Raw genomic sequence first — 22,831 nt, 5'->3', positions numbered from 1 at the left:
ATATTCTTGTATCCCATTTAACAAATGTAGTATAGAGGTTGCTGGTTCTTCCAAAATAAATACAAGATCATCAGCAAAGGCTTGTAGTTTAAATTGCTCACCCTTAACCTTGAGTCCTTTTATATTTACATTATTTCTCACCATATCATTTAAAGTATCTATTCCAAAAATGAACAGTAATGGCGAGAGTGGGCAACCTTGCCTTGTTCCTTTCTGAATAGGTATGTTTTGCGTTAATTCTCTGTTGACAATTATTTTAGCCCATTGTTCTTTATATATAGCTGTTATCATCTTCATGAAGTTTTCACCGCAGTCCCATACTTCCATTTTATATTTTAAGAAATCCCAATTAACGTTGTCAAAGGCTTTCTCCATGTTTAAAAATACCAGCGCTAGTTGTTTTCCAGGGTTGTGTTCATAATATTCTAAGACGTTTATAATAGTTCTAACATTATTTTTATTTGCCTTTTTGGGAGGAAGCCTGATTGATCTTGATGTATAACTTGAATCATTACCTTCTTGAATCTGGCAGCTAAAATTGTTGCAAAGATCTTATAATCTACATTTAGAAGTGAGATAGGTCAATAGTTTTTAATTTCATTATCTTCTGTATTCGGTTTATGAATTAAAGTTATTACTGCCTCATTCCACGAGTTTGGCGTTTTCTCTGCATTCATAATTTTATCCATTAAATCTTTAAATATAGGCAATAGTTCATCCTGCAACTGTTGAAAAAATTCCGCTGGTATACCATCTGGCCCCGGCAATTTCCTTTTCTTTTGTTTTTTTAAAGGCTTCTGTTATTTCACAGATTGTAAACCTCTCATTTAAAATTTTTTTGTTCATATGTAAATTTTTTCCTGTTATACTTCAAAAGAAATTCTTTTAGGTCTTGTTGTTTTTGTGGTATTTGTTTGTAAAGTTCTCTATAGAAATTTTCCACAATGTTCTTTAGTTCCTGACTTTTATATTTTATCTCTTGTTTCTCATTTTTTAATGCTAAGATTGTTCTTTTCTCTTTTTCTTTCCTAAGTTTATAGGCTAACCAGGGAGTAGGTTTGTTAGCATTTTCAAAATAGTATGCTTTCGTATATTCTAGTTTGTTAGCGATTTCTTGTGTTAATAGCATGTTTATTTGATGTTGAATCATTTTTATTTTAATCATTGTCTCTTTTATGTCTCCCTTGATGGATTCTTCTTTTTTTAGATCTTCTGACAATTTTTTGAACTTTTCCCTCTTTTGCTTTTTCCTCCATATCTCTTGTGTAATAAATAGACCTCTCATATATGCTTTCAGAGTATCCCATACTGTGCTTAGTGGCATATCTTCTGTTTTATTTTTTTTATGGATTCTTTCCTCTAATTTGATTTTTGCAACAATTTTTTTGTCCCTTAGCAGTCCGGTATTTAATCTCCATCTTGAATTTCTGGCAACGTCTTGAAGAGATATCCACATAGGGCTATGATCAGCAAATGTGTTGGGCAGTATTTTTACTACTAACAATTCTTTCGCCAAGCCTAGATTTATCCACACCATATCAATTCTGGACCATGATCTGTGTCTGGCAGAGAAGTAAATATAATCTCTTTTCTGTGGATTCCTTGTTCTCCAGATATCTAACATGTTAAGTTCTTCTGCCAGAGTTAAGAAACTATTGGGCAATCTAGCACTTGCTTTTACATTATTATTTGTTTTCTTTCTATCTTCCTTAGGATCTAATACAGCGTTAAAATCTCCTACGAGGATATTTTTAGTTCCTTGAAGAAGTTTTCTTGGTTCTGATTTGGGGCATATATGTTTACGCAAACATTCTCTTTTTAATAAATATTTTCTAACTTTTGATGCTGGTAGTGGTTCTCTGTACCTCACATACCTCCACTGCTATTTTAAAAGGAGTGCCAGGGAAAAGGCAGGCAGTTGTCAAGTGGCTATTCCTCAAAGGGTGCACAAGGCAGTAAATTCTCTGCATGGTGCTCAGGAGCTGAACAGGGGAAGACACAGAGGCAAGACCTCAGAACTTGGGAGAGAGGCTTGGAGTCCTGATCCTCCCAGCAGGGAGTTCCTTACAAAGGTCACGTGGTGGTGGCAGGTTACTGGAGAGAGAGAAAAGCCTCCCCAGGAGTTGGGAAAACCTTGGAGGGCAGGGTGGAACAGGGCTTTTAGGCCAGAGCTGGCCCGCTCCACTGCACCCTTCTCAGAAATTAAAAAGCAAACAAACCAAAAACAAAACTACAGTTACTGATCCTTGAAGGTACCAGGGATCCAAGTACCAGCAACAAATAATCCAAAAGAGGAAAAGGCAGAGTCACGTGCCATTGTGGTCTGACAGGAGTATTAGTTACTCAGAAGAGAGGGGTAGTTCTGGGCAGGCAAAAATGCAAGTTACCAATTATAATACCAACAGCAGAGCCCTCAGTGCAAAATCCATACAAGCCATTTAAGAAAATACTAATACTAATAGGTTTTGTTCATGGCTAACAACACTAATTACTGAGGGTTTGGGTTAACGGTCTGAATGCCAGACATGGAGCAAAGTGGGGCTCTTCCAGGTATCTTCCTCAGGTAACTATTCCACTCCAGGTAATGTTATTGAATTAATAGTGGTCCTAAATCTCTTTTTTAAAAAACTCTCCTGGAAGTCCACCCTTTGTGTTGCTACATGAAACACTGTTGCAGGTACTCTGTCTCTGAGGGCAAATAAAACTGTTGGACCTCTAAATTGACTGAAGGTAACAGAGCGGCAGCTCAGGCTAGCCTTGACAGATTTTGGAAGCTAAGCAGGGTCAGCCCTGATTAGTACTTGATTGGGAGACCACCAAGGAAGTCCAGGGTTGCTATGTGGAGGCAGGCAATGGCAAACCATCTCTGAACATCTCTTGCCTTGAAAACCCTACGGGGTTGCCATAAGTTGGTTGTGACTTGATGGCACTTTCCACCACCAAGAGCTGCAATAAAATTGTCCATTTCTAGTGGAACCTGATTGGAGAATGGTAAGTTCAGTTTACTTAATCATGGAGGTACACTGTGGAAACTTGTTGTATAGGTGTATGCTTTCGACTTTTTAAAAAAAAATGATATTCATTAATTTCCCTTAGCATATTAGCAAGGTGTCTCATCATAGCACACTGGAGTTCTTTGGTGCACAGTTTAGGAATTAATGAGCTTGAGTATTATAGGCTTTATTTAGCCTGTATCATGAAATACTGGTATTGCTGTTGTCAATAAAAGCCTATTGGAGTGGCTTCACAGAAGGACAAGTAGAGACTCAGAAGCTGCACCTGGCAGTTACCCAGTTCTTTCCGGTGCTAAGAAAACTCAACATGCCAGAAAACCCTTTAGTTAATTTCTGTAATATGTGAATGGTGTACACTGCAAGACCATGTAACATTGATTTGTAAGTAAGGTGGTGAATTTCCAAGTTCTGATCATGATTTATTTGTTATGGGCCTAATTAGTAAGTCATGAAGCTATCCATAAATCATGTAGCTAATTTTTTGTCACAGCCCTGATTTATAAGCTGAGTCATTCAGCTGATTTATATGTGTGTCTTCAATTTATACACCTTTACAGAGGTCAAAATTGTGACTGGGTGATGTGCTTGTCCTAATATAGTATTACTAGATGAACACCTAGGTGAATAGACTGAAGATACAAAGAAAGAAACAGCAAGAGCTCAAATTAATATGCTGTTCTCTGAAAAATAGGAATAATAGCAAACATCAAGCCTGTAGGGGTATACACAGTAGCTCCTGCACCGCACACACAGAACCAGACGAACAGCCAGAAGCCCAATATAAAGATGGACTCCTGCTGCTTCTTTCTCTGTGAGGCAGATTTTCCTGCCAAAAAGCTAAATATCTGTTCCCCAGTCTGACTGAACAGTTCCTTGGTAGCATGTGGTAATAAATGGTTAATGACTTTCTGAGTGTTCCACCCTGTGGTAGATAAGATATTTGACTTTTCCCCTGGCCAGAGCTTTATTATAGATAAGCAGGAGCCCAGTTGTTATTTCCTTTGTAAATGGCACTTGACATGAAGTGTTCAAATAGGAATTATGATTTTATTAAACAAGCACAGTTGGGTTAGGAATAGGCAGGGAATGAGAAAACTGGGGTAAGTTTTGTTGTATTTACAAATTATGATATTTTGAAGAGGCTACAAAGTATTGTTGAAGCTTAGTTTCTTAGAGACTCAGTTCTTAACAGTGAGAGGTTTGTTTGTCTTGAAGATTTTTTAACTATAACAATGTGTCTTAATAAAGATACATATAACTATCTTAGTTTCCTGGAGATTAGTACTTTCTTTATGTATTTATTCTCCCTCCCTGTGGGATGATAGTTTTCCCTTTGACTCTAGAGGAGTCTAAAACCATTTCCTTTTCCACCCAGTCCAGGGGTCCCTTTAGTTTGGAACCCACTGAATAACTGAGAAGGAAATCTTTTCCTTTTCCTAGTTGCAATATTACTTTTCTGTTTGGCTAGACTAGCAGCTTCAACCTACAGACCAATCCTTCCTCCCAAAGCTGACTCTAAGTTCTTGACCCAATGAAATAAATAGTTTTCAGCTTGGCTGATGCTTAGACTAAAGTTTGTATTTGGAACTTTTCCTCAGATTGGATATTACACAGTAAGGGCACAGTAAAGGCAATATTCCTTTTTTGTTTGGCTAGACTGACAGCTTCAACCTACTGACCAATCTCAAAACTGACCTTCAGTTCTTGACCCAGTGAAATACAGTTTTCAGCTTGGCTGATGCTTAGACTAGTTTGTATTTGGAACTTTTCCACAGATTGGATATTACACAATAAGGACAAGGAGCTGTCCCTTCACTTCACAAGTAAACTTGTCTGTTTCCCTCTGACAGACACACTAACTCCACCTGTCTGACTTCTGATGTGCCAGAGATGAAGCAAGATGAAAAAGGCCCTTTTCCTCAGCACTCAGCTGTTATTAAAGCTCTTTTCAGCTGGCGCTGACCAATCAGAGAGAAGGGGGGGGGTCATGCAGGCAGCAGTGTGTTGATTAACCTGTGCTTCACAGTGGGGCATTAGCCCTTAATCTCCCAGCTCCCTGAATTTGATGCACTAAGCATCCTGCTTTTAGAGGTCAGTACATCACAACTGTGTCTTGTAGCCTGGATAAGCTAACCTACTGGATCCAGGACTGGCCCAAGATAATTGTTCTTGTTGTATTTTCATACTATTTTACACCATGTTGGGCCCCTTTGGGAAGAAAAGTGGGGAATAAATACTTAAGTATCATCTATACATCTATTTCCCAAATGTGCCCCCCATCTGCAAGTAGCTAAACTCACGGATCGGGGCATACGTACTCCAAACAAGTTTTTCTGCAAACTCAGGAGATATTCTAGGTTGCAGAAAAATCTGAAAAGTTTTTTTTTCTTTTTTAAGTCATTGGGGGGTTAAATTCCCCCAAATTAAATGAAGCATTGTCTGTGCATGTTCTGCTCCAAGCCCAACCACCACGGAGCCCAGGAGCCGCTCCCGGCTTGGAGCAGTTCCCAGGCACCACAGCCACTGTGACTGGGCTTCAAGGACAGCAATGGGAGGAATAATGGGATTCTTCCCTCCATGAGTGTCATGCCCCCCCCCATCTATATACTATTAGCTAAGTGGTCAGATACTTAGATCTAGTGACTGGAGTTGTGAACAAGCAAGACAGATCTTTCTGCAAGCCTGAAAAGGGCCCCAGGTTTGCAAAAAAATGTAAAATCTTTAAAAATGCATTGTAAAAGAAATACCTGTAGCTTTAACAAATGGATTCCCTCAGTGTCTATTGCTAGGCAACTACAGATTCCAGGCTTTATTCTGTCAGTAAAGGTCAGGAGGGGCAGGGCCCTTCCAAGGCCTATTTTTGGCCTTTGAGGGAGGATTCATTGGGGCCAGGCCTGCCTAGGGTTGCCAGTTCTAGGTTGGGAAATTTCTGGAGATATTGTGGTAGAGTCTGATGGGGGCGGGGTTCGGGGAGGGGGGGACCTCAGGTGGATATAATGCCATAGAGGCCACCCACCAGGGTGTCAAATCTCAGTCTGGAATTCAGTTGTAGTTCTGGGATATCTCCAGATCCCACCTGGAGGCTGGCAACCCTAGGCCTGGCAGCAATCTCTGGGTGATTTAATACCACCTGACTTTCATGAATCAACTAGGTCTGGCTGCTTGCTACTGTTCAGCAGTAACCACCTTATGAAAGCCAGTGTGGTGTAGTAGTTAGAGCTTCAGTGTAGGGTCTAGGAGACCCAGGTTTGAATCCCTGTCTTTCTGCAGAAGCTCACTGGGTGATTTGGGGCCAGTCACATAATTTCAGCCTAACCTATCTCACAGGGTTGTTGTGCAGAGAAAAAGAAGGAGAGCAAATAATGTAAGCTGCTCTGGTCCCCACTGTGGAGAAAGGTGGGGCATAAATGAAGTAAATTAATAATAAATATAGCTGAAGATGGGAGGCAGATAAAAGGTAAGTTATTGAATGGCTGAAAATGAGAGAATGAGACAGAGGAAGGGGAGAGGATATGGGGGTTGCTAGAAGGAAGGGAAGAAGAAATAATATGGGGAGGGGGATAGAGGGGAAAGTGAGGTGCCACCCCACAAGTCCTTAAGGGTTAGAAAATGCCTGGAGATTTGGGGGTAGGGATCTGGGAATGGGGGGGGTTGAGGAGGGGAGGGACCTCAGAAGGGTATAATGCCATACACTTGACCCTACAAAGCAGCCATTTCCTCCATGGGTACTAGGGTAGCCAACCTCCAGGTGGGGGTTGGAGATCATCCAGAATTACAACTGTTCTCCAGATGACAAGAGATCAGTTCCCATGGAAAAAAGTCTGCTTTGGAGGGTTGACTCTGTGGCTTTATACTCTGCTTTGGTTGCTTTCCTCCCCAATCCCCACCTGGAGCTGGCAACCATGGGAAAACACAGGAAAAGGGGAGAGTCTATGGGGGCTTTCAGGAAAGGGAAAGGAGGAAATTATGGGGAAGGGGGAAATGAGGTGCCTCCCACAAATCCTTGCAAGTTCCCACATGTTTTACTCTAATCGATGAAAAATCATGCAGCTGGCATATAAAATGCTATAGAAACAAATTGCATTCAGCTCTCATCAGTGGGTTAAATAAAATTCTTCGTAGCCTACTCTATTACCCCATAATCTATGTCCTTGTTGTTTGAAATTAGGAATGACATGAAATTTTTCGTTACAAAGGTTACCTCAGCAATCCTTAGTCCAAGTGATAATTTATTCAAAAATGTTCCTTCCAGGCATTCTCACATATTGGGTGAAACTAGCATGACACTTCCTTGCAACTTTAAAGGAGAGTGGGTACAGAATCTTGATCGCACACTCTCAGAATTTGTTTTTTCAGCTGGGAGGGGTACCTACTCCTCAGTCCAGGGATAAACTAATAAACCCTAGGGAGCCTCTCCACTAAATTCCTTCCACCAATGGGAGCTACCTGTAAGAACTCTAAATGGGAGACTTCTCTTTCTCAAAGAAGAGGCACAGTGGCCAGCCATCTGTCGGAACTGTGTAGGAGTTCCTACAGGGAGAGTTTTATCCTGACCGTGGGGGTGCTGGGCTTCGTTTACAGAATTTCCCCATCCCACCCCGGATCGGGGGGGATGTATATTGACTACAAGGGGTTTTATATGTGCCCTACATGTGTGTAGGTGTGGTATCAGGGACTGTACACCAGTTTATACTAACGTCCAGCACAGTAGGAAGACTCTGGATTTAAAGAGCAAATTAAATAGTTTTTATTGAAAAGTTTCCCTAATTACAAGCACACTAAGCATTCAAAAAGAGCAAGTAATTCAGAACTAAGAAAGCAGAGGTGATTGATAGAGAATAGAGGGGTCAGTTACAGGGTAATACTACATGTCCAGATGTGCAGGGGTCCATGGAGAGGAGATTATAGTTTGGGGGTAAACTGCTAGTTGGCATCTGGGGCAGACACACAATCTGAGGCCATGTGCCTTGATGGATATAGGCACTGGAAAACAATGCAGACCAATGGGAGGCCTTGAGGGGCTTGTCCTAGGTGAAGACAAATGATTACCTGGACCAATGATGAGTCCCAGGGGGTATGACACCAGGAGGGGCAAGACCTAGGTGTGACCAATAAGGTTGCAGAGGAGCAGAGTCTGGATTCACAATAATGTTGATGGGATTACTGGAGATGGCTGAATGGGTTTGATGACTCCTGATGGTCCAGCCAAGGCAGATAGAATAGGTTCCCAAATTGAGACAAAAGGTGGGAAATAGGTCCCTGATAGACATCAGGAGGGATCGTTAATAATTTGAATGCTTTATTGGTTTATTTTGTTATCCTGTGGGAGGGGGTATGAAGGACAGGTGTTGAGACAAAGGATTCTCACATAGACATAGTTGCACACAAAAGGGCTAGGTGAAGTTCTGGAGACAAAAGGGCTATTCGCCAGGTGGCCTCTTAATAGCCTTAGAAATGTAGATACTTTACCTGGTAGAACCCATTGTTATTCCATAAGCATACCTCTACTGGGTGGAGGGGGGAGTTGGAGGTTGTTTTGGAGGGCTGACTTGTGCCGCCTGAAATTAAACCCTTTTTCAGAGGTTTTGGCTAGCTCTGTGTTTCAGGCCAGGAGTGCTTTCCTTGGCCTGACTTTGTGGGTCTCTGGTTCAGGTTAGAAGTGGGGTGCCCCGCTATTGGGGCCAGTGTTCCCTCTAAGCTGAGTTAGGGTGAGCTAGCTCTGTTTTTTAGCCTCCAGCTCACACATCTTTGCCTTAGCTCAGAAAGGATAGCTCCAGAGCAAACTGATTTGTGCAGTAGCCAAATCTCTGGCTCACAACTTTAATGCCAGTAGCTCACAAAGTAGAATTTGTGCTCACAAGACTCCACAGCTTAGAGGGAACATTGATTGGGGCTACCTGCGAGTAAGGCAGAACCTCTGGGCTACATTGGGTACAACCACACAATGGCTGCCACAAGAGGTGGAATCTCGGAGTTAGGTCATGCATAACTATAACAACTCTTCAGCATTTCAGACAGAAACTCTTTTTAACAGGATGTCTTTTAAAATTAACACATTGTTTAAAATATTTTCTCACATACACATGGCTTATCTTCAATTGTACAGTGAAGATCCTTGTGCTATGGTGACAACTGCTGTAAAAATAACATTTTAAATGTCTGCAGAGCTGATCAGATTTCCACTGGCCAACCAAAAGCCCTGCTGGGCAAAAGTCCCACCTGCCTGTGCTCACTTTCTGAAAACACTTGGTGGGTACCAGAAAAGGTGGGGAACTTTTCTTTAAAAAACAAAAACAAAACTAAAAGTTTTTATGTGTATGTGATAGTGGAAAAAATGGTGTACAAATAATGAAGTGTGGATTTGGAATAAATGCATAACTATAATTAGGATTTATAATATTTAGAAACATTAAGACCGGAAATATATGTGGTATTTCTGCCATAAAAGTCAGATTGGAGATTCACTGTGACAGTGTCTTGATTCTCACTTAATATGTGAGTCTCTTTAAGCATGGATCTTGCTGAAATCAGTTCAGTTTTGATACAATTATTTTATGATTAGTTGAGCTGTAACATTTAGTTGATCATTCAGTTACATAAATTAATCCAAAATTTTAGATCGACTAACAAGGTGCTTCCAATCAGACGGCATTAAAAAAATTAATATAAGAACATGAAAATTGTGAAAGGCAATAATCTTAGAAAAAATAATCATTTTAGAAAAAATGTTTTATTCATAAGTACATTTAGGCATACCGATGACTTAATCAAACTATTGATTAAGATATGATTAATTAACTAAGATTTATTAAATTAACTGAATAACAGCCCTAGAGGTTAAACACGAAGAGTCTGGCAATCATTGTTGTAACACCCCCTCTTCATAATGCAGCCTTTCTTCTTTTACTTAATAAAGTCCCTCAGCCTGAATTGGGATGTTATGCTTCAGCATTCACAACCTTCACCTGTACCAGGATGTTCAGATATGAGACAAAGTTATATTAGTTTTTTTAGATTTTAAAGGCTGTATAGCCATGGTCTTGGCATTGTAGGACCTGATGTTTCACCAGCAGCTGTGACTGGCATCCTCAGAGGTATAACACAGAAAGATGGAATACTCTCTGTGTCAGTATGGGAAGAAAAATGGTAGGCAGGTAATTTATATCTACTCAGGAAGGTGGGGTAGGACTGAGTCATTATCTTGTAGGAGTTCCCCAGGCTGTGACATGTTAATGGAGGAACTTTCCTGAAGAGGTTCTTTTGCATATGGATTGGCTGCAGTTTGTAAATGATGAACTAAATCACTTAGACCATGCACGTCAAGCAAATGGCTACTCCAAGAATGAAAACAGAAGAGTGATTAAACCAAAGGTAAAACAAACCACTGAGGAAAAACAGTCTCCCACAGGAAAAGTGTTTTGCCATATATCAAAGGAATCACTGATCAGATGGGAAATCATGAAAAAACACAACCTACAAACAGTATTCAGACCCCCCAGAAAAACACAACAGATGCTACGATCAGCAAAAGACAGAAGAGACCCCCTCACTTCTGCATACCACATATCCTGCAGTTGTAGACAGATTTATATTGGGACCACACAATGTAGCATCCAGACAAGAATAAAAGAACATGAAATACACTGCAGACTTGGCCAACCTGAAAAATCAGCAGTGGCTGAACATGGCCTAACTCAAACAGGACACATTATCTTATTCTAAGACACTGAAATGCTAAACAACACATCCAATTACCATGTCAGATTACATAGGGAAGCCATTGAAATTCATAAACATAAACACAATTTCAACAGGAAAGAAGAGAGTTTAAAAATAAATAGGGCATGGTTTCCAGTCCTTAAAAACACAAAATGCTCTATATCTTACAACAGCCGTACAGATAAAATTAGAATTTCAACAGCCAATCCATATGCAAAAGAACCTCCTCAGGAAAGCTCCTCCAAACCTCCGAAGTTGTAAATAGAGCCATGGTTGCTTGAGCAGGGGATGAATCACTAATGCTGTAACCAATTCATGTGACCATAAGCTGTGCATAAGTGTTACGCTCATGGCTGACAAATCCTTCTTAAACATGTGTATGATGGAAAATTTGAAAATAGGGCTATATTTTATTCCTATTAAAATTGTGACTCCTTAAAGTTACGAAATTAATACTGTTTTATCTGATTTGTATTTGCCTTCTTATTTTGTATGTTTTAATGGAGAGAGCAAATTTCAGAATACCTTTTAAGTATGTTGCTCTTTTCTTCCAGGTTATGAATTACAAAATTGTCCAGATCCTCCTCCTTTTTTAAATGGATATATAATCAACTCAGACTACAGTGTGGGACAATCTGTCTCTTTTGAGTGCTACCCTGGTTATGTTCTGATTGGTCACCCTATTCTCACTTGCCAGCATGGGATCAAAAGGAACTGGAATTATCCTTTCCCAAAGTGTGAAGGTAACTTTGGCTATTTTTAATCTTGTCTGAACATTTAGGATTTTAGCACTCTCATGTGCTCAAGGAATTAAGGGAAAAAAGCAGAAACCACAGTTAATAAAGTCTTCAGTGTAAAATACAGGACTGACAAATTGTACTTCAGAAATAGTTGGAACTTCTACATTTACAGTCTAAAGTATCTAGCAGACCTTGATTTCAATGCCAATATGAGACACAGCCCTAGAAATCTATATGTACAAGCACAGATTCCTAGCTAGCATTTACAAATGCATCCTGGGACCATGGTCTCATTGCCAATTGAACAGCTGGAATGAAGCATGGGGAAAATGCTGAAATCCTGCTGTTCATCAGTTTGGGAATTGAAGCAGGGGATGGGAATCAGTCTGCAAATTCTTCTTCCCCACAGACAGTTGATTTGATGGATTTTAGCTATTGTAAAAGGCTTCCATATGTACTCGTTTGGATTAGAGCCTAAATTCAATTAATTGCTCACAGTGAATATTCTAATACCTTCCTTACTGAGCTGTCGGTGGCCTGCCCTTCATGCATCTGCACATTTAAATTTAGAAAGCTAAATGATGATGCTTTGTGTTAGATTGTAAATCCAAATTACAATTCAGACACTTACATTTTAGTGTTATTTCGAATTACCTCAAATTACTTAGAAACATTATATATTACAGATAGAGGGGAAGAGCAAATTATCCTGTGTCTTTCCTAGAATTTTAATTATTTATATTGAATGCTATAATTAAAAGAGCTTTCTAATATCTGTAAATAAATATCCTTGACAAAAGCAAAACAACGAAAATGACCAGTATAATCTCTCTTTGTCATTCAAAGGAGCCAGATGGGATGGGAACCTGCAAACTAAACTGCATCAGGCCTAGTCAGCTATGTAGAACAGGCACATGAAATGCAACTCTTTCATGGCCATCACTAAAGTTTGTTTTAATTATGTGCACTGTGTTTTTTCTTAACACCGTGTAACATAATTCACAGATTTTTTTCTCCAGTAACTCAGCTTCCCTCATACATGCATTTTGTATGTGATGGAGTGCATTATTTTGAATATCCAAAGTGCTGTGTACTGAGCCAGGACAGTACCGGGAAACTGACTAAGCTTGTGTCACCTGAACAATGGGTAGCTAAAATCCTGTAACGGACCTATAGATTAGAAATGTAAATAGCCTATCATGGGAGTGTGTGTGGGGTGTGTGTGGTGTTTTGCATGAATATAAGCAGGACCCCATTCCTGCTGCATGCATATAAGCAGGGCTCTGGCTGAAATCACAAATAAACTATGAACTGATCACTTCATGTGTCTCGAACCCAGTATATTTCACAAAGGGAACACTCATGTATTCAGGTTAATTGTAAACAGAATTGTATGAATCTCCCATAATAGTAGTATATCATATAGTTGCTCCAGAAGCCAACCAAGCACATTGTTCCACTGGGTGATGTAAAAAGTCGAAGAAGAATTACGTCACCACATTTTTGTTCATATCATCTTAAAAGACTAGAGATACCAACTGTTTTAAGTGGAGCTGCCCAGCTCTAGCATAGCTGCAGGAGAACCACATATCCCCCTAAATATATTCAAGTTTAGCTGAAGACAAAAGGAAAGCCTTAACCCTGTTCAAAATAGGACAGCTTTTCAGCACTGAGGATGGCTTTCTGCCAGTGGATAAAAGGGCTAAGGGCAGCCTATAGGTCAGTGTCTAACATGCTAACATAGATCCATCATTCCAGCTAAGTAAGGTGGCCTACTAAGTACTTGACAACTCTTTTTTCCCATCCCAAGCAAAAAGCAAAAATGGTGGTAGGCCAGGATCAATAGTTGTACAGTCAGGTCTTTGGATAGACTTACCTCGTATAGGTAATGCTAATAGATATTAACCATAAAGTCCTAAACAGAATTACACTCTTCTAAGCCCCTTCAATAGACTGAGAACAATGTAGTTCTGCATAGGATTCCATTTAAATTGCATGTATATTTGTTTTTCTTAACTTGCATACAATGTAACATAAGACTGTCAAATGTACAATCTATCACTAAATGCACATAAAGATTAGATATTTATTTTAGGCACTTTCAACTCACTTTTCTCCACTCAATGTAAACTCAAAGCAGCTTACATGACTATGGAGCCTTAAGGCTCATCATATGCTCCCTCAACCCCAAAGAGGCTCCCAATTAGGTCACCTGGACTGCCAAGCCTCTAGGTACCCCATGAGGACTCCCCCCATTGCTGATACCTTGGGGTGCTTGCCAGCTCTAAAACCCCCTCAACCCATGTTTTTCCCCCCTTCCCTGTAAGGGCCTAACCAGTTTTACCAGGCCTATTTATGCCTCACCCCCTCAGACTATGTGAAGCAGGCGGAAAAAGTCCCCCCTCATGGCCAAGTTTGACTGAAGCCCAATAAATTCCAGGTCAGCCCCGCAACCATTGACTAGCTAAGCCCACATGGTTTTAAGACAGAGGACAAGTGGGTGGGGAGGTTGTGCTGGGCTGGAATGGTCAGGGGATGGCTGCCGCTGCCAGACCTGGCCAGCCAGCCAACACCTGATTGGTCAGTGCTCCCATGCTGAACCTTGGTAGGCTCCCTCCACCCTCGTGATTCCATCCGAGGAAGTGGGGGCAGGCAAATGCTGGTGCCTGCTCCACAGGCTGGCACAATTTTTTTTACACATTTTATATATTCTGGTACAATCACACAGTATGTCTGTTTGCAATTTGATCTGCAAACTACAAATATTGTGTTATAATGCAGTTATAATGTTATAATGCATAATTCTCCTAATTCTATTGTGAATCATCACAGCTTGCTTTGGGCTATAATCACCTCTGTAGAATGACTGTATCCAAGTCCCTGTAATTTGTAGGATTTTCCCTGTTAGCTTTCTTTGTTATGAATTTATTATAAACAACAGATCACTCAGGAAAGCATGAATCGCTCTTGTACCCTGCTTTTTGTGAACACACACACAGTTTTGTTTTCATTACATTTGCCACAACCCAGGATGCTGTATATTTTGATGTAGGCACCCCTAATCTATATACATCTATATACTATTATTCACTTGTGCCCTCCATCTGTGGATAGCTAAATCCACTGATTGGGGTTACATGGACACTAAATAGATTTTTCAGCAAGCTTGGGGGATGGCCCAGGTTTGCAGAAAGATTGGAATGTATTTATTTATTTTAAAAAAACCTAATCCCCCCAAAAGTAAAATAGCAGAGAATGCTGTTTCATTCTTACCTCAGTGTGCTCTAGCCTGGAACACACAATGGGCCTGGTGAAGACCGTGGCAGTGGTGAAGCAGCCCAGGGGCTTCACTGGGCAGCAGCTGCCAGAAAGCCTGGGGCAATGGCAATGATGAAGCAGCCCAGGAACCACGCCAGGCAGCAGCTGCCAGAGAGCCTGGGGGTTGCAGCAGTGATGAAGCAGCCCAGGAGATGTGCCAGTCCTGGCAGTGGCTGCTGGATAGATCAGGGATCATGCTGGGCTTGGAGGGAGGGGGAATTGGGATTCCCCCATGTGTCCCATGGGCTCCCACTTGTGGTGCATAACAGGATATTGGAGATGGAGAGCATCAGTAAATCAACAGCTGGTGTTGATTAATTTTCCTTGTACACCTTTATTGTCACATAGCTAGTGGAAGATGATTAGGGCATATGATGAAGCATTACCCCCTTAAGGCCAAATCCAAGTAGGGTAAAATAGCATTTGAGAACTAGGTGATGGTGGCAGAATGCTTAAGCAGGTATAGTCACCATGTGTGAAGAAATGCCATTTTTGGGTAGAGGTCTGACCTGAGTAAAACCTTTATTAGGAGGTTTTAAAAGTTTTTTTTTTCTGTCTAGGCAGAGAACAGGCAGGGAAGACCAAGTCAGTCAACAGCTTTCCATGCTCGCCTCAGCTACCTCTTGAGAAATACTAATAGCTCTAGCTAGAAACAATAGGAGGGTCCAATCTCCCCCCCCTTCAAGCAGGGAACCAGGGGTTGTAGCTAGGTGGGGGTCTGGGAGCAGGCCCCCCAAACCTTCAATTCCTCCACCCCACCCTGGGAGGATGCCAGACCCACCAACCCCTGGTGCCCCATGCTCCTTACACCTATAGGCAGTTGCTGCAGCCTCATCTGCTCTTCCTGCTGCTTCCTGCTTCCTGCTGTGATCTAGCAGGAGAGGAGGGAAAGGGGCAGCCTTACTGGGTCTCCCTGTTTCCACAGCTGGCTTCTCAAAGACCCCCTCCCTCCTTTCCTGCTTAGCCATGACAAGAAGAAGGAAGCAGCAGGAAGAGCCAGTGAGACCATGTGGCGACCTGCCAGCGTGGTAAGAAACTATTCCTCCCCCTCCCCTCCACTGCACAGTGCCATGAAAGGGCATTCTGCCCTGCCCTGCCTTCTGAACTTCACCGGTTCTTCCAGCTGCATTAATATAATTAACTGAGCTAATTTAATTGATCCATTAATTAAATTGGCTCAGTTAATAGAATTAGTACCCCAGCTCCCACCCCTCAACATTCCTAGCTATGGGCCTGCAGGGAACAGAGATTTGGAGGTGTTAAATACTAGAGAGACTTCAGGAAGGAACTCCTGGAGATCTCCAGGACAAGCTTCTTTGACCTGGCCTGACCTGGTCAGTGGATGGGGAATGGAGAGAAGATACAACTCCTGGAAGCAAGGGGGAAGGTGTCCTGGGATGCCGAGACCATCAGAGTAGACGGAAACTTTAACTGAGGTCTGGAGGAGGAGGCCATTACCATGGGTTGACCTAGACAGCTGGAGGAAGCTACAAGGTAATGGTAACTCTGTAGAGATCTATAATATTCTAGGCTAAGGAGCCTGTCCTATATTTTAACATCTGATAGGGCATGTATAGAGAGAGGGACAGAGGAATTGTGTTTGGCCGATTTGTTTAGAATCCCTTGCTCAATCTGGTGCTATGCTAAAAGTATACTTGTGAATGCTGGTAGTGGTTCTCTGTACCACATAGACCTCCACCATCTTGGACACGCTATTTTAAAAGGAGCGCCAGGGGGAAGGCAGTCAGTTGGCAAGTGGCTATTCCTCCAAAGGGTGCACAAAGCAGTAAATGGTCCCTGTGGGGACCAGGCACTGGGCAGCAGGAGACACAAACGCAAAGCCTCAGAAATTGGAAGGGAAGCTGGAAGTCCTGACTCTCCCAGTGGGCAATTCCTTACCGAGGTCAAGTGGTGGCAGTGGTTATCCAAGAGAGAGAGAGAAGAGCCTCTCCAGGAGTTGGGAAAACCTTGGAGGGCAGGGTGGTACAGGGCCTGCAGGCCTGAGCAGGCCAGTTCTGCCACACTATGAAATCACTGTGAAGACCACTGAGTTAAATATGAACACAGTAATCAAAGTACACTCCCCATCCCAAATGTTCATTAGACATAAATTATTGTTAATATATTGAACTATCTGCATTAGAAAACTTTTTTTTCTTTTCATACTTGTGAAATTTTCAAGAGGGGGGAACAACAGCAGCTTATATATAATAATAATAATAATGATAATAATAATAATACTTTCCATTTATTAATCACTTTCCCCAGTGGGCTCAAAGCGATGTACAGTTACTCCATATATAGACAAGGGACTAACAATGTTCGTAGGGGATAGGGAAGACAACATATATTGACTTTAATTGCACGTGCCGTCACTGCCCGGTGTAGACGTCTTCTGGCTGGCTCTGTCATTTTCCCGCACGGCTGCTTGCTGGCCAGGCCTCAGGACCCGTATGTCAATCGCCACACTGCTACCGCCTGGCCGGAACATCCATTGCAGGTGTTCTTTTTCGTAGCCGGGAAGCTGTTTTGGCGTGCCCACTCTCGCTAAGGAGTGGTTCCCATTTTATCTACTCGCTGAAGCTTTCGAATCGCTGGGTGGACGATGAGCTGGGGACAACAGGCTGGCTGCTCACACCAGCGCGGGGCTTGAACTAACACAGTTCAGATGTTAAGACAGTGGGATATACCCACTGTGCCACCGCTCCCGAAAATAGTCTGATTAATTTGAAATCTGGATAGTAAGCTAGATAACTGATATGAAATAAAGCATGGACTACTTTTAGTAATTAGTTTGACTAGGCAAGCGAGCATATATCTCTCTAAAATGTTGTGTTTCAACAGAAATAGCTTTAGCATGGGCAAGGAGACACCAATTTTAATAAACATATCAGACAGGCTTAGTTTGACCATCCTCCATTTACACAATTAGTGATTTGCCATCCTAAGTATATGGCACACGGGCTTCTAAGAAAGTTATAATGCTAGTTAGGATTGCGCTGTGAGCTTCCTAACAATTAACACTGAACCAACCTTTGTTTCTTTTCATATTTTAAAATCAAGCATGATCCCTTATTAAATTGACAACCATGTATTAGCAAGTTTTTGCAGTCCTGGATTTTTTTTAAAAAACCCTTCATATACTAGACAAAGGATTTACATTTGTACTTTTCTGAATCCTGACTGCAGATATGTTTTACTCTATCACACAGCCGATGCACAACATATCGTTGAAGATTAAACCTAATGTGCTGTGATTTTTAATTTTTATGCCATTATTGGCATAAAAGATGCTGATAAATTACAATCAAGAATAAATACAAAGTTCTGATAGATGATAAGAACAGAGACATAAAACAGTTAATTAAGATAGTGACTAATACTACAGATCAAGTATGTATTTAAATCAATAAAACATCAGAAACAAATAGGAAAAATTGGTGTCCAACAATTAAGCAACAGTGAATTGTTTGGACTTAATTTTACAAGCTTCAGCTAAAACTTTGGCAACACATGTAGTGATTTGAGGGTTGACTTCTTCTAAATGATAAATTAAACTGTTTCCCTTAACAAAGACACTACGCTTGGAGGCATTTAGACAGGAATTGTTCACGTTGTAAAGCAAGGGGGGGATACTTTAAAATGATATGGGATAACAGATCAAGAGTACCTAATTCACGTGGACAAAACCTATTTTGAGAAGGTATTTGCCTAAATCTACCAAAAAGGACTACCAATGGAAAAGCATTTAAACGGGCCAAAGTAAAGGCTCGGCACTGGAATGTGGAATCCAAAACGGGAAAAAATAGTGGGGCATCATTCCAGGCCTTTGATGTATACCTAAATTAGCTGCAGAACAGACAGGGGTGTATGAAGGGAACACTTTTTGGAATTTATGATATCAGTGCTATGCTGATCTTCCATTAAGTAGGATGATAAGCTCCCAGGTTCAGATCTAAAATAAATGTTTAACCAGTATTTGAAAGCCATAATCAGTATTTGAAAAGCCTTAGTTTCCAAAAGGTGAAGACCCAACTCCGCACATATAGATGAATAGGGAACACATTTGAGATTTTTTTCTGTCAGCCTATTTGCATTTGGTAAGGAAAACAGGAATTAATACACTTCAGATAATACAGCACCCTACGCATGGAGCTAGGATTGCACTGTGAGCTTCCTAATAACTGACATTGAACCAACCTTTGACTCTTTTCATATTTTGAAAGCAAAAATAAAAACAAAACAAATCACAAATATCCATAGATGTGATCTTCATTGTCCAGTACCCAGACCATTTTTATTGCTCTGAGGCATCCTGAGATCTCTGGACCAAGAATTTATGGGAATCCCCTGACTGTGTATTTAAAGATTTCACATTATATTTATAGCTATTACAGAAATTTAATTTTCTCCTTGGATCTTTTCAGGTGCTGTTCAACAGTGCATTCAGTCATGTTAAATTGAATTTTTAAAAAACCAAAAAACTAGTAACAAACATATGTTCAGTCTTTTCTTTCCCCCTGACCTGTTGATGTAATAAGCCATTTAAAGTTCTGTATATATTCTAGTGGCAGTTCACCCAAGCCTGTAGGTATTCTAGCCTCTACTTTATTCAGACCTCCACTGAGACAAAGTCATGTTCATGGTCTGGAGGAACTCAACAAGCACAGCTCTGTCATATATTGAACATCTGTGTCGTTTCCTGTGAGCTGAACTCCATGTTGGCATATAACATCAATCAGCTCTAGGACAAGTTCTTAATGAGTAAGAAGCTACCACCTCCCCATATTAACAAGCATGCCTGAATATGTTGTCGAAGGCTGAATAGCTTGGGTTAAGTAATTGTGTTGTCTTTTTATTTTGATCATAGTGCATGCCTAAGGAATGGAAGGGAAGCATTTTATATTTTCTGCATTAGGAAATGAAACAATTTCTTTAAAGGAAGACTGAAGTCCACAGCGTCTTCCTTAGAATTAAGTCTACTTGATCCTTAATTTTATTCTGACTAGAATGAAAATTGATGGGAAATAATTGTTATGATTAGCATGGAACTGGAAAGTGGTTTTACAGGACAGAACAACATTCTCCCCTAGTTCTTTCTGAGGACTTTTTGGAGGGAATGGTTCATACCAGTTTGGTGATACACAAGATCAATCTTGTTCCCTCTGTCATGGTACTAACAGTTAATATAGACTGAGTGCTGTATGTGAAGTATCAATAGAGCAGAAACACAAGTCATATAATACTTTCCTCCTTTGCAGAGAGGAAGAATCAAATTCATTATAGAGTACACAGGTTGGGTCAGGGGTTCCTATTGTTTGTCCTGTTAAGTCACACATGATTTGTTGATTCTTCTCAGTTCCTGTGTGTGCAGGGCCCAGTTTGGATTATGGCTGCGGAGCACATGGAGAAGGGCTTCAGCTTTCCTCACCTTCTGCACCATTTTCCTGACCTGACATTGTCTTGGCAAGGAGTGTTGCTACTTGGCTGTTGAGGAAATCTATGAGGGTACAGATGGCAGGTTAGGAAACTGGTGCAAGAGGGAAGGCCAATGACCCTTTTCATGCATGCTACAGTCACAGTTCAAATGTGGGAACTGAGGAGAACCCACAAATCACATGTGACTTACACAGAGTAAAGAGTGGGGTTTCAGGATCCAACCTGTGTATAATGTGTGAATCAGCCTTTTAATGAAACAGACAACTTTTTATCTACTGGCAGAATTTAAGAGTACCTGACAGATGGTGAAGAAAGCATGTTGATGTTGGTAGCTATGGGGAAGGGCTTTAGTGGGCACTTCAGATAATGAGCTAATGGTTGGGATTCTATGGCAGCAGGTAGGCTATTATGGAAACAGCAATTAAATATGTGTGGGGGACTTTAGTGGGTAGTTCAGAGGACCAGAGGCTATAGTGGTGGGAAGAAAAATGTGTATAGAGAGAGCAGAAAGGGAGTGGGTGGCACATTAGATCATGGTTCCCCAGTGTGCCACCCATAGGCACCATGGCACTCATGGGTCCTTTCCCTAACTCTCTCTATCTTTTCAGAAAGTGCACAGGGCTGCTGTAAGGCAGGACTTGTTATTCACTGACCTCATTCAAATGGAAGGGTTTTTTAGAACTGCAAAAGCAGCTGCCACCACTGACAGATTAAGATGACAGCTAAGCACCCGGGCTTTCCTTAGACAGTGTGTGGTTCCATTCCCACTTCAAGCTTTCCTTCTTTTTATTCCTCAATCTCTCCCACCCTCCCCCAGTTGGGCTTTCCTTCATTTCCCTTCTCTTCTTTGAGAAAGAAGTTTAAATTTTTTTAATAGGAAAATAAAAAAGCCTCCCATAAATATAGATCAAGATGGGTAGTCATGCTAGTCTGTCTGTAGCTGTAGAAAAGCACAAGAATCTAGTAGCACCTTAAAGACTAACAACGTTTGTGGCAGGGTATGAGCTTTTGTAAGTCACTGCTCACTTCTTCAGATACACTTCAGGTTCATTGTGGAATAAAGTAACATAGAGGGGTGATTATGATTGCAATGAGTTTGTGACCTGACCGACTCTTCCCATGAGCTGCTTTTGCAAAGCAGGGATGGAGCTTTGTTCTGGTCTTAGAGTCCCAGGTGGCTGGGCTGTTGCCTGAGGGGAAGTAAATGTTCAGTAGTAGAAGCCCACCTGCTTTGTCTCGAGCTTGCTGTCCTCACAAGGGCTGAAGGAAGCTGCCAACCAATGTACAGACAATATTAACCTTGACAGACCAATGGCTGGACTCTGAATTAGGCAGCTTCGTATGTTCAGCATGGTTGCTGTGTGATTCTTTTGCAAAGCAAGAAGGGAGATATAAGTTTAGTTCTACCTCATGTGGCAGCCATTTTAAGGTGGTGCTCATCACCAACTCTCAAAATTCCCAAAATGACTCCTGGCTTGAAAATGTTGGGGACCCCTGCCTTAGATCCTAAGAGGCTATAAGGTGAGCCTTTGGAGGAGAAGGGTTAAGGGGGGCTATAATAAAACTGAATAAGTGGGAAAAACTTTGAAAAGGAAAACTAAGGAAATAATGCTAATAATCATGTCCAACCTGCTTCTAATTTGCTTTGAACTCTAGAAAAAAATTGGAGGGAAATGCTCGGGGGGGAAAGAAGTAAAACTTCAACAGACTTTGCTTTTATGGGCATCAGATTTGGGGCAAAGTTCAAAGTTTTATGTGGTCCAAATGTCAACACAAAGCTGAGCAAGATTCTTGTTTATGATCATTGACCACTGCAATGTCCTTCCCATTTCTTATTGACCTACTGCAGTTGTACTGACATAGCCTCCTTCTAAGCTCTGTGGTACCATTCAGCCAATAGTTGGTCTGAGGTGTCTCCCCCCCATCCTTGGATGACTCAAGGAGTTTAACAATCAAATTTAACAAGCATCATTATGCACTAATCCTGCCAACCCAAAAGGGCCTAACCACTAACCAGTAGATTAAGAACAAGGCCTAATTCAGTACCCTTGTCTGAAACATCAGTGAGAAACAGGCAAAAAAAAAAAAGTTTCCATTGCAAGTAATCACAAAGAAACTCCAAACATTTCCTGCTAAACCCCTGTGACCAGATAATCCCACAGTGCTGTACAGGCAGGGATGGGTAGAATTGTCTCAGTTAAGAGACCAGCCCCCTTGACAATATGTTCAAGTTTTTCATAAATGTCTATACCAAGGGCTGCATTTTTTCAGAGCTTTTGTTTGATTGGATTTTAATTTTACATATGGACATTTTACCCTGTACTTCCAGCATTTCATGGTCCCTCGATCCTCCTGTTTGTTTTCATTTTACACTTTCTGCATAAAAATGCTGTACAGAATTTGCAAATGGATTTGTTCAGGAGGCCCTTTTTTAATTTTATTCATCTGCCTTGAATATCTGTAAGAATGGTAAACTATAAATGAAGCAAGTAAATAAGGATCTGCTCTTACTATCTGAAGAAGTGGGCACTAATCCACAAAAGTTTATACTGGGATCAAAAGTTTTTAGTGTTTAACATGCCACAAGATTCTTTTTTTTTA

At 41.1% G+C, this 22,831-nt stretch overlaps 1 protein-coding gene across 1 annotated transcript in view; it reads left to right on the top strand.

The window, feature by feature from the left end:
• LOC107122710 (CUB and sushi domain-containing protein 1-like) overlaps positions 1 to 22,831 on the top strand; it is a gene marked incomplete at both ends in the record, with an annotated part of 269,905 nt that overhangs the window by 141,080 nt on the left and 105,994 nt on the right. The window contains 1 exon segment of the mRNA XM_015425844.1: positions 11,288 to 11,476. Within this exon segment, the coding sequence (XP_015281330.1) occupies positions 11,288 to 11,476 (189 nt within the window).

This window comes from Gekko japonicus, unplaced genomic scaffold (genome assembly GCF_001447785.1).
Source record: "Gekko japonicus isolate JY-2015 unplaced genomic scaffold, Gekko_japonicus_V1.1 scaffold2349, whole genome shotgun sequence".
In the NCBI taxonomy this organism is placed as follows: Eukaryota; Metazoa; Chordata; class Lepidosauria; order Squamata; family Gekkonidae; genus Gekko; species Gekko japonicus.
Note: the sequence above shows the minus strand (reverse complement) of the source record. Positions and strands in the feature narration are given on the sequence as shown.